Source organism: Triturus cristatus, chromosome 5_1, assembly GCF_964204655.1.
Source record: "Triturus cristatus chromosome 5_1, aTriCri1.1, whole genome shotgun sequence".
In the NCBI taxonomy this organism is placed as follows: Eukaryota; Metazoa; Chordata; class Amphibia; order Caudata; family Salamandridae; genus Triturus; species Triturus cristatus.
This window is the reverse complement of record NC_140587.1, coordinates 813,253,018-813,266,141: the sequence shown is the minus strand read 5'-3', so window position 1 is coordinate 813,266,141 and position 13,124 is coordinate 813,253,018. Positions and strand designations below refer to the sequence as shown.

General features: G+C 43.4%; 1 protein-coding gene across 1 annotated transcript in view; it reads left to right on the top strand.

The window, feature by feature from the left end:
* Positions 1-13,124, top strand: part of CEP76 (centrosomal protein 76) — a 275,662-nt gene that overhangs the window by 141,733 nt on the left and 120,805 nt on the right. Inside the window, exons 6-7 of the mRNA XM_085605853.1 lie at positions 9,844-9,941; positions 11,974-12,102. Of these exons, the coding sequence (XP_085461979.1) occupies positions 9,844-9,941; positions 11,974-12,102 (227 nt within the window). The remainder of the gene's footprint in view (positions 1-9,843; positions 9,942-11,973; positions 12,103-13,124) is intronic.

Sequence of the window (13,124 nt, the reverse complement as noted above, 5' to 3'; positions counted from 1 at the left end):
TACTGGCATTTCTGCGTATTGAATCTTAACGCCTGCTAATGGTGTGGCCACTCGCATTGATAGTGTGTTTGTTCCTGTGTATAATGTCCCAGATGTCATTAACAATGTGGGACACCGTGGTATTTATTCAATGAGGCTGGTGCCAGTCTCAGGAAGGCTTAAACATCCTAGAAAAGAAGACCAGCTGCTGTTTGCTTCATTGAGATTTTGGAGCACCGCTCTATCACTGCACTTATGAAACATATTCAACTTATGATATGTAGAAGACCAAAATTTAGGACTACTAGCCCCATGGCTGCTGTGCCGATAGATGAAACCTCACTGTACACAACCCCCTGTCCATGAATTTGCTTACAGGTTTCTTGAAGTCACAGAGATTTGTTGTTATTCCTTACATATGAAAAATGCAAAATTCTAATTATTTCAACATAATATTCTTCACTGCACATTCCTGACCCTAAGCCAACTCCTCAGAATCTATCGAAAAACCCTTGATGAATGTCCAAGATGTAATAGGAAGAAAATTTATCTTTTACTTATTTTCTCGACATATGCCCATCCTGGGAACAGATCATTCATACAATAGAACAAGCATTAAAAATGCAATAGGTCTCGCATTTACAAGAGTTTGAGCTATTAACATTGCAAATGGCAATGCCTTTATTTTTGTTTTTAAAGGATAAATAAAAGGCATTGTCATTTGCAATGTCAATAGCTCAAACTCGCGTAAATGCGAGACCTATTGCATTGCAAATGCTTGTTTATTTTTAGGAGAGGAAAAGCAAATTTCCCTTTCCCAGAACCAACCCAGGATGGTACCTGGTGTGAGCGGATGCTACTTTAGTCCTCTTATTGCCTCTAAACCTTTTTTCAATGTTAGCTCAGAAACCTACATTTCGTAAATGCAATAACTAACGTTTTTGTATTGTGCTTTGTGTTGGCAACCTCGACATTCACATAGGCCCCGCATAAGAAGCTGAGAAAAAAATGCATGTCAGTCTGATTAATATAGTGCGAAAAATATTTCCTGCTAAAAAGACGTTTCGCCGCATTTCAGCTATTAATCTACCCCTGTACTCTGGGGCACACAGACTTGCCGCTTCGATTTACTGCTTGGTGTAAACGACTTTAACATTTCGCCCAGCAGGTCGTCAGCAGCGGGAGAGTGAGGAGTGCTCTCCCCTTCCCTGAGGAATTGCGCCTTCCCCCATACAGTGCCGCCAGAGGGAACTGCGAAGCGGTGTTTTCCCCTGGACCGGGAGTCCTGTTACTACCAAGGAGGCGTCCGAGGCCCTGGTAGCTGCGAAGCAGAAGCCGGAGGTTGGGGGGCGGAACGGCCCTCCTTTTTCACGTCGACGGTGGGAGTGGTGTTGGCTCCCGCAGGGAAGGGAGGGGGGGAGAACCTCGGAGCGTGGAGGTGCCCGAGAGAGACACGAACAGCAGAGGCGGTGGCGGAGTTAAAACGCGTCCCAAAGCCCTATTACCGTCTTGTAGTAACCGGGAAGGGGTTTTCTAGTAGTAACCGCACCTGGTCCGAGATTGGTGGCGGCCGGGGCACCTGTGACAGTATGGGGGCACATTTTGTTTCTCTACTGCCTGACAACAGCAGAGGGGGCCGTTTCACATACTCCTGCAGTAAAAAGATCACAGGGGCAAACCTCTACCGGTGACATCGCCTTGGGGCTTGCTTTAAATAGTGACAATTGTTGAGATTACATGGGGGAGTGATTCTGTGAAGACCATGGATATTGGAGTCTGAACTCGGACAAGACACGATCTGATTGTTTAGTGGCTCTTACGATGCCTGTCAGGAGATCAGGGTAGATGTGCTCTGCGAGACTCAGGATAAAGATTGTACCCCAGTAATCCAGCCCTCATAACCTGCCTCGCTTAAGTAATCCATGAAAGGGATTGTATCCCTGGCCCCCAGTACAAGGAACAGCTCTTTGTTGATGTGATTTATGTACTTATTGGAGCCCGCAACTTGCTTCATTCTGCCGCCAGCTGCCTCCCGCTGCCAGAGGGGACTCCAGCCCCCAGTAAACACCACGCCTAGAAGCCAAGCGGATGCCATTACGTATTTGCTCGGCTTTTTCTGCCGGCCTCGCCTGCCAAATGGTTTCTTGTCTTTATGGGGCCATGTGTTTGGCCCCATAAAGATAATAAACGTTTTGCGACGAACGCAAAGCAGGCGAGGCCGTCCGAATGGGACGGCTCAGAAAGCCAAGCAAATACGTCACGGACACCTCTTTTCCAATGGCTGGCCACCGTTTAGCATAAACGGTGACGCCAGCCAATTGAAAAGAGGGGCGGGGCTTAATGCCCCTTACAGAAAATACCCACATCTCATTAAATCTCGCCAGCGAGACTGCGCATGCGCGCAGCCTACGCCAGGCGAGACCTAAAAAGTAGTATATACTCAAATAAGTGCAAGTTCAAATTTATTAATGTTTAAACACTTGTCTTTAAAATAATAATTACAATTGTTCAATTAAAATTATGCATTAAAAAAAACCCCGGCCCTTTCAGCCTCCCTCAACCAATCCAGATTCCACGCCTAGCCTACTTAAGACCCCACAGAGTCTGCTAATACAAGCTGGACTCAAGTCTGCATGCATCATTATATATCTAGTCTTTTACTTGAACTCCACATGCAATATCTAAAGATTCCATATTCACCAAAAGTGGTAGTGCTTCGTTACGATGATTTATATTATATTTCCTAAAAAGCGGTTTTAAAATCAAACAAATCCAATAAATATGAAAACAGTCTATTAACAAATTAATGTTAACATTTTAAAACCATTATCCACACGTACAGTTATTCTCAGCTTTAAAAAATGCATCACATTTCTCGGTCTTGGGTACCTAATATTCAAAACGAGCCGAAATGATAGGTGTAGCTGGGCATCTGGAAGTGTAGATATGTACAGGAACACCCTCGGATTCTCCCAAGATTCCATCATATAATTTGCTGAGGGCTTCCTCCTTACGTATTCTACATCAGATGACCTTGGTGCTCTTCTGCAGGCCTCTTTCAATTCACTTTTGGAAAGGTGAGATGCCTCAGTCAACTTAAATTTCTTAATTTTTATTTAGTAAGCCGCTCTGCTGTCACTACGCTGCAGCGGCAGAACAGAGAGGACGCAGACCCTAGGTAGCTGCTTACAACCAAAATGCAGCACCCGGGCCGTGAAGTCTGAAGATCTTCCCCACAGGCTGAGACAAACAACCAAACAAAAAACAAGCACATTAGAATACGTGCAGACAGAATGAGACAAACAACAAAAACAAGCACAATAGAAATGTGTAGAGACAGGAAGAGACTAACAACAAAAAACAAACACATTAGATATGCTTGCAGACAGGCTGTCACGAGCCATGCATTGGCAAATGCACAACTAACACATACAAATGGGGCACTTACCACTAATGGCTTATGATTCACAGCCGCACAGGTTGATGTTTTCATCTTAAAACAAGCACCAGCCTCTGATGCCGGTTCATCACTAGAGTGGGTCCCAGCTTACTCCCCAGGGGGACTGGTGAGTGCCGTTGCGATCAGAGCGTGCAGCTCCTCTTTTCACTGAGGCTTTTACTCTAGTGCAGCCACAGGAAGAATATGAGGGCTGAACAAACAGGAAGTGCTGTGCAGCCGTGGTGCACACTGGAGAGAACACTAGAATGCTGACCTTTGTCGACATGAAGAGAGCAGCGTCACTGGCAACAGCAGGAAATAGCGTGCAAGAGCCAATAGAAACGGAGGAAAAGTAAGTGCCAGGCACATGAATGAATTGAAAGTAAGGACGGGATGTAAGCCTCTTTTAAGATTTATATTAAATGCAATAGATTCAGAAGCACAATGCGAGCGCTGTGCTGGCAGAACCTAAAAAGGGGAAAAAAGGTAGCAAGTTTAAGAAGAAAATGTACATTTTCCGAACCCATTTTACCTGGTCATACAATAAAGGGATGGATTCTACAACTGAAGAGGGGCACAAGGGCAAGACTGGAGTGAGCAAAGTAGTTTGACCCTGTGTGATGCCCAGGAGAGGCGACCTAATGTGCAGATTATTCTTTGATCTAGATTGGCCACCTGGCCAGCTATTACGCACCAGAGTTCCTATTTTGTCTTAGGCATGCTGCTTTCTTGTTTTAAGTTATAGGTCTTCCGGCTCTGTAGCCAGTTAATGGTAAATTATCCTGCCAAAAAAGAAACATGTTGCATTAGTTGTTATTCATTTTATTTGAGATCTACAAAACTCTACATCGCTCAACTGATAGAAACAAAGGAAAACTAAAGTGACAAGCCCATGGACAAATAAGAAGTGAAGGCGGGATGTAAGCCCCTCTTAAGATTTAGTAAATACAATAGACTTCACAAGCACAGCCATGTGCTGTGCAGGTGCAACCTAAACAAGTGATAAAGGAAAGAGGAGGTGAGCAAAGGTAGAAATGCACCATGCAACTTAACTTAAATGGCTTATGTGTGTTGTGGCTTTCATGGACATTGTATGGCTACAAGAATGAACTGCAATTTGGATCACAGGGATATTTTGTTTGAGAGTTAAATATATAGAAAATAGGAATTTCCATGTTGGTGAGAGGATTTGCTGTTATTCTTGCCTGCTGAGGATTACAAATGACCTTGCTTTGATGGTGGTTTTAACTATTGAAAGTACAGTATAGGTACATTTTATCCCAAGTTGTTTTTTTCTGAAGATATTTAAGTGGTAAATGTTAACATGTCTAAATCACATCTGCATTCATAACATATCTATGACCACCAGGAATGTTGCGATAATTTATCAAATATATCCAATTTCATAGGATAGATACATTAAGTGGCATTCCCCCTTAACAATTGTTAATCATTTTTATGCTCTGTTGTACAAGAAATTATATGTCCGAAAGGTGAATTAGTCCCTTCCAACTTTGTAAATCTTCGCATCATTTTATCCAGACACGACTTCAACTTTAGGATATCCCACATGTAGACATGTGGGATATCCTAAACACGGAAGCCTGCAGACCTCACCGGAAGGCGCATTTACTTGTTTGAGCCCATGTATGAGTGTTGCTCATATTTTCTGCTTTTAAAAATTAAGAACTTGATTGTTTTCTACTATGTCTGTTTGACTATCTCTCTTAGTCAAATTTAGCTTGATTACTTAAGAGATTGAAATGGGCAATGGACACATTTCATAGTTGGTTGATATAGACTTCAGAAGTGTCATATTGCACACTGTACTCTCTAACTGCCATGAATGGACTATGATACCTCCTTTGCTATATGGCAGTTGTGAATCCAAGAACCAGACCTGCCCAACACATTATTGGTCCCATTGGAAGATGCCATGGGGCGCGGAGTGGAATTATAGGATTTTTAGGAGGGTTGAAAAATGCCCATCATTCAATGCTATTTAATTGGTAAGGACTGGTGCAGTTAAAAAGGAAAATCGGAAAATGCTTATGTTTTACATAGGTACATGGGCGTAGCTGTTTAATTATTATGGTTGTGAACATTGTTGAAGAGGCTGCAGTGTTTCTGTAGACGCATAATCCTCGAGTAGAAATAAGACATGTCAATGGAAGTTCCAGGAGTAATTTTGTATTAAAGAATATTTAATTTAAACTGATGTCTGCTGTTTCCATTAGGATCATCAAATGAGTGTGTATGTATCTGTTGTAAAGAAGCCAGGAGACCAAAGTTTGAGGGATAAAGCAAAACATTGAAATTATTCATTTTTCCTCACAGCTACTTACAGAGAATATCTCTCATCTACCCCAGGCAATAAGGCGATTTGGAACATATAAATGTATACTATTCTCTTCACACCATCAACATTCATTAATTTTCAAACAAGTACCATTTGCCATTGAGCCCTCCAGATAAATACCACATACCTGTTGCCTGAGATGAGGGACTCAGCTTTGCGACCACAGGAGGCAACTTCTAATCTAGAGTCTACCTCTTCCCAAAAGGTGGTATAGCCTTCATTCCAAGAATGCTCTGCTAAAGAACACAGCACCCTCATTTTTCTGAACACTGAAGCATGCACCCAAGCCTAGCACAATTGAGCATTATGTCCACCTTCCAGACCAGTTTAGTTTTTGGCAGAATATAAACTGCATTTGATTCACACATGAAGAAACTATGTTGTAATGGAAATACTATTGAATATGTGCAAGAGTCTCCCTACCTCGTGATGTTTTAAAACATGTGGTACCAAGTAACTGCTTAGGATCCACTATCTGGGGTGCACAGCAACCAGGATCCCTCACTCTCAAGTCCCCTGGAAAACTATGGCACAGAATCTTGTCACAAAATCCTGTACAATGCAATATTACCCCAGAAGTATGCCGTCCAGCAACCCATATACTCTTTCATAATGTTAGAGACCTAGAAGTACTCTTTAATATAGACCAGTTATTTTAAACCATAATTGAATGAGCTGTATGTTTCCAGACTTAATGACATGCCATTTCAATGTCCTCTTGCATTATGTACCCTCTTAAAATCACCCTAACTTTGTTGACACAGAGCTTTGCCAATCCATGTGCGAGAAGCCTTAGTAATTATGCTTTTAGAGCCTGGCAATGACCTGGCAAATCCTGGTTCATTCCTACCCTCTCCATGCTGAATATGGACATTAAGCTGCGACTAAGCTGAGTGGTCACGCACTTAGTGCACATGAACCAATGTGGTTTCATACCAGGGAGAGACACTCTGCCTCCCTCTCACTGGACTCCTGCCATGGTGCCTGAAACAGTCTTCCCTTGACCTGCGGAAAACGGATCGTACATTGCTGGCCCCGCTGCCTAGAACTTGTGCATGCAGACGGCATGCTGTGCTGTGCTTCGGCAATCATCTGCATTCCTCCCTCCTCTGACTCTCTGGCTCCTTGCCCCATCTAGTTCCACTCCGTGAAATCAGCTCGCTTGGTTTTCAGGACTCAGCCCCCTTAGCTCTTGGACGTGGACACATATGTACCCCACCATTTTGGGACTATATTCTATTGACACACATGTCCTAGATCCGCCATCTTAGTTACCTTTGTCCTTTCCTCCTCCCCGCTGGTCTCCATCTGGGTGACCTTTCGATCGTCTCTCTTTTCCATGGACCTGCTCCACGTTTTCGATTGTTGTTGAATCCTCTGGTCCCACCTCTCTTTTGTCTCTCTCTCACTTTCCTGTCCTAATCTGCTTTCCTTACCCTTTCCTTACTTTTCTCCCCTTTTCCCCTCTCTGCCCCTTAGGCTCGCTAGTATTGTTATTCCACTGTGTTACGTTGCTTCATCATATGTCTTTTTTGCCATTCTTGAGTAATCTCGTGTTTTTAATGTTTCACATTGTGTAATGTATAGTAACTCTCTGTAACTTGCTTCTTGCTGATACTCTTGTAAAGCGCTCTGATACCTCCTGGGCTAGCCAGCGCTGTATAAAACTCATCAAATAAATAAAATAAATATGAACTTACGGCGGATTTCTCACATACATTCATGAAACGCAGGGCACAGTGGTAAGGGGCAGTGTTGGTTGCCCTGAATATTGAGAAGGCATTTGATACCCTATCCTGGGAGGAACTGTGGAGGATGGGACTGGGTCCGGGATTTTTATCATGGGTGCTCCTTTTATATACGGAACCCAGGGAGAGGGTGCAGAATTGACAGGTGGTGTAAGACGCATAGAGCGGGGAACCAGGCAGGGTTGCCTCCTATCCCCACTCCACTTTGCACTTGCCATGGAGTCATTGGCGATACATATGAGGGGCTGAACATAAGGATTAAGGTGTGTAAGTGGAAGACGTGATGCATATTGTCAGTGTACGCTGATGACACCCTAAAATAAGTTACCAGAACGATTTGTGCCATGCCTGCTCTGACTTATGGCTGACTTCGGGAGAGTATCTGCCCTACATGTCAACTGTCACAAACCAGTGCTTTTCCCCTAGCGTCCTTGGTTGATGGTGGGCAGCAGACCTCCCTGAGGTAGGACTGCCTTTGGAGTCGCAGCAGTTCCGATATCTGAGAATGCAGATAACGCATGACCAACACCAACAATGCGAGTTAAATATGGGAAGGGCGGTGGATGGCCTTACAGCCTCCATACAATTCTGGAATGCGCTACCGCTGTTGGTTATGGGCAGGATGGCACTAAGCAAAATGGTCCTGCTGCCCATGTGCCTCTACGTTATGCAGAACTCGTTCTGCGTCCTGCTGAACTCCTTATTTTGACAGCTTGATAGGTTGTTGGTGTCCTTGGTGTGGGCAGGAAAACTGAGCAGAGTCCGACTAGAGGTATTACAATTGGACCTTCCTGAGAGAAGGCGGGGCCTCCAGGACCTTAAGTTATATTATCTGGCTGGTCTGCTGCAGTATGCTGCAATGTGCTGCAAAAAGGGCCCCAATTGGGAGAAGATGGTTCTGGAGGGATCGGTTACACCAGACAACCTTCCCAAGCTACTCATGAGAGGCTGCAGAATGCCAGCAGGTACTCCCTTTAGAGTCTTTCTGGTCGCACAGGAATGTTCATAGGTGGTCACTCAGGTTTTGAGGCGAGTGCCATACTCTATAGTTCTCCCCATATGGTGGCTGCGCCCATTCATGCACATGCGCTACTGCATGGCTGTTTCACGCTGGGTAGAGGGTGGCTGTCAGAAGGCAGGAGGATTGTTTCTGAACGACACCTTCATGACATTGGAGGAAGCAGGGATACACTTCGGAACAGGTCCAGGGCAGTTTCCGCAATACACAAGTGTGCCCAGCATAGTCTGATAGCTATGGACGACCTTCCTAGACAAACCTAGTGACTTGACATCCTGATGGTGAGGCTAGACCCAGGGTCCTCCAGGGGTATCGTTTCCTGGTTGTATACTGCCCTAAAGAATGATAGGCAGACAGAGGTAACGTCTGCCTGTGATAATTGTAACAAAGGCCTGGATTCCCCCCTTTCAGAAGGATAGTGAAGGCCAGCTAGGGCACAGGTGCAAGAAGTGGCCAGCAACGCCAGAGTTAAGTTGACACAGTTTTACTGCTTGCATAGAGCTTATCTGAGGCCTCAGCACCTGCACTGGATTTACCCAATGCGTTCTGCGGAGATGCGGAGTGACCCCGGCTGACTTTAGACAAGTCACGTGGACATGCCATGCAGTGAGGTCCTTTCGAGAGGAAATATTGCAGAAGCTGCAGAGGTTGACCGGTGTAAGAGCAGAACCGCCAATACACATAGCCTTTTAGGACTATTGCCACTCCCTAAAAAGGGTAGGAAGATGAGATAAAGATTTGCTCAACTGGGACTGGTGCTGGCCAGACTGTGCATCGCCATTCACTGGGCCAGCCTGGTACCACAGACACAGGATAAATGGAGAGCTCATGTACTGGATTGGGCAGTGGCTGAAGACTGTCAGTCCTGAAAAGTCTGCACAGATAACAGTGTGGAGAGGGATTAGAGATCTGGGGCTCAATGATAGACCTCCTGGGAGAGGATGGTGAAGCGGTGGTTGAAGATTCCACCCCACGCTCACCCAGGAATTTGGCTCCAACTCCTCAAATGCTGGTTGGTTGACATCAACGCGCTCTAGCAGGCCCAGATAGCTCCCCCCACCCTCAACCCCTAGTGGAGGCCAGATGTATCCTGTGGTGCAATGGGTGTGAGAAGTGATTAAGAAGTGTGATTGTTGGATTGTACAGTGCTGTGCTCTAATAGACAGTTTATTAAAGATTTATTAACTTCTGTATATGTGTGATCATGTTTTAAATGTGTTACAATAGTTGGTATTGGATTTGAGCATTCTAAGTGTACCGGAATTGGCTCAGGTTGGTAACATTTGCTGTTTTTTTGCAGGTTCAGAGTGCAAGGTTTCTGTTGGTGTCTTGAATATTAAACTTGAGCTGTACCCAAGATTAAACCAGACGTTGTCTCAGGAAATTGTGAATGCCCAGGTAATTATCTGTGTGTGCTGCATATTCAGTTGTTTTTAATAATACCAAGGTATCCATGAATCTTCGAAGTCCAATGTAATAGCAATCCCCAACAGCCTTTCTAAGTGTGTCACTTGAATATCAAAGAAACATTTTGATGAACCCTTTTTGGTAACTCTGTGGTATTGTTTAATTGGTCTAGTATGACAAATGTTAGGAGGCCCCAGTGGGTTACTAGATGTGAGCTGCTTTCTCATTTGTTGAATACATGGAGATGAGATGAAAAGTGATGTACATGTTGCCCTCGGACCATTACTATTTAGACAGCATGGCTGCAGTTGTCGTACTTGACTCCTGAGGCCAATCAGAAGGTCCTTGGCCTGCCATTTGATAAGTTCTGTATGCCATCTTAAAAGATAACCTTAATACTGGCATTACAGCTTGCTTTTGTCACAAAGCCTACTCAGCCTAAAGGAACCACACTTTAGGGAAGTTGACTAGGTCCTAGTGTGTAAAAAGAGCATTAGTCACATTCACTGCTGGTATGAACATCCCCTAAAGCTAAAGAAAAGGCAATTTAGAGTTGACTGTCCTGATGGCGAATAACTAAAATGTGGTCTTCTCTAATGGAGTTGAAGCAAATGTAGAGAAAAAATCCGACATGCATCAGAGAAGATCAGCTGTGCGAGGCATTGGACATTGTACGGCATTTAGCAGTTTTGTGGTACCTATGAGAAAGTGGCAAAAATATCTCTGGATTTTCTAAAGGCAAATCAGGTACCATTTCTGTCAGATCCATATTCTAATCGTGGTGAAATAGCAGAAGTTACCGAGGTTCCTAGTGGGCAACAAATACATGAAACATACAAAATCTTACCATTCGGTCAGTAGTCAACACCAAGAACGTTCTCCAAGTGTATGGCAGTATTAGCTGCATGCTTCATAAAACAGACCCTTTTCGTAGACCCCTAGGTAGATGTGCGCCTGATCAAAACATCTGCTCCACAGGATGGTCTGCACACTTCAATTGACACTAACCATGCTTGGCCATCTGGGCTTGCATGTCAACCAGATTAAACGAGCTGCAGTCGCAGTTCAATCCTTTCCCTATCTGGGCATTGTGTAGGACACTCTGCATGATGTGAAATAATACCCAGGATCATTCCCCTTCCATTAAAATTAACTGTACAAACTGCCATTAGCAGAACATGATGGGAATCTGACCATGATGGGATACTGGGAGACTGTAAGACCTAGTGTCAGTTTTCCGGTCTACGGGTTTGTAGCCTAGCTTTCTACTTTTCCCTGCTTTTCCTTTTTTTCCTGTTTAAAAGAGGTTTGTGAAAGACCTTCCTGGCCACTACCCTTACGTAAGTAACTTTTTAAAATTTCAATGAATTATAATTTTTTTAACAAAATCAATTCAATTTGGCAAATTGAGCCATTTGTTTGAGGCTGTAAAGCTTTTTATTTGGTGCTCTGTTTTCCTGCTTGTAAATGTGACAATGGCTATATTGAGAATTCCCCTGACCACCTTGCTGAATGCTGCGGAACAGATGATAGTATTGATGCCCACAGACCCTGATTCTTCCTTGTTTCTAATCTCTGTCAATGTACTGTAAAGGGATTTTTAGTTTGTTTTCTTGGGCATCGCTACTTTTTCAACTGCTAAGACACAGTTTTGCTTCATGGTACATGGTAAGTGAATAGCCCATGAAATGAAACGGAAGGATTTTTGGACCAAGCACTGAAGGTACTAAAGGCAAATGCATTGTAATGTCTTAAAAATGGCTGATTTGCCGATTGGTAGACAAATTCTTAACATGCAGTAAGATGAAGTTTATTCAAAAATAGAAATCTAATGCAGTTACTTTTATGTCCTTGCTTTTCTATCTGTGGCATACGTTGTAATTACTTTTTGATCTCTTTATGAAATTCAATTGTCCAGTTTGTAAGAGTAAGATGTTCTACAAAGTGTTGCTTTTAATATGGTACTATAAGTAAGCTTAATACCAGCTTGTGAACAGCAATTAATGGTTTGCTTTTCAAACAGCTCGCATTGGAACACCAGAAGACTGCAGAAAAGGAGCGTTTGTTTCTGGTGTATGCTAAACAGTGGTGGAGGGAGTATCTGCAGATCAGACCATCACACAGCACCAGGCTGGTAAAGATTTTTGCACAGGTATGTCGGGTACTGCTGCATTCTAAAAAAAAAAAAAAATCCTCAATAATTCTAGCTGCTGTACTTTCATCATAATGACCTGTTAGACACTGAAATACATATCTACTCTCTGTGGCCCACCAAATGGGCAACTTTTGTTCCAGCTGAAACAGTGCCCTGACACCTATTGGAGAACGTCTTTGGAGGTCCTATTCTGGAATTCTGACCACTCACCACCTAGGAGTTGTTCATGTTTATAAATATTCCCATTTCTAAGAAAGACTTGGACCAAACCGTAAGGACTTTTACTCATAGTTGCGACTCGTGCAACTCTGTCTACATATATGTCATTCATGTATTGCCAGAGAGTAAAAACAAATACTCCTGTAAGGCTAAGTGGGGAAGGAGTTAGTGACAGGGGCTTGCCCCTCGTAGTTAAGTGCATGCTGGTAAGCCTCCCTTTGAAAATCTCAGGAAGCTACTGCTGTATTGTCTAGAGGGAAAAAGAGGGCCCCATATCTGTACAGAAGACAGGGGCGGGCATGTTTGACAATGAGTCACTAGGGTAATTTGTGTCAGTAACTTGGCTTATTTGTTTTTTCCCCATGTATTATCATACAATCAGTTGGCCTATGATGATGCCAGCGATGATTGTTGCTCACTTATTTACAGCTATGAACAAATCAATCACCTCACCACACCATCATTTGTACAAGTCCAGTGTACATTTCATGATTCTTAAAGCTAAAGAAAGTGCTTAGAAGCCCAGGTAAAACCGTAACTGGAGGAGAGAGACAGGTAATTTCATCTGTATCTTCCATTTAGGACCAAAACAATCTCTTTATTTTATAGCTATGTCTTCTGTACCTCCCGCAGCATTTGTGCTGGTGCATGTTTTTCCCAGTGTGGGCCCATTTTTATTAAAAAAATAATTAATTATCACTAGTGTATCTTGGTTGCCATAAGTCTGATGTAATCTTCATATTTTTCTTATTTAAGTGCTCCTCATTGTGTTTCATATTCATCGATTCAGATGCATATTT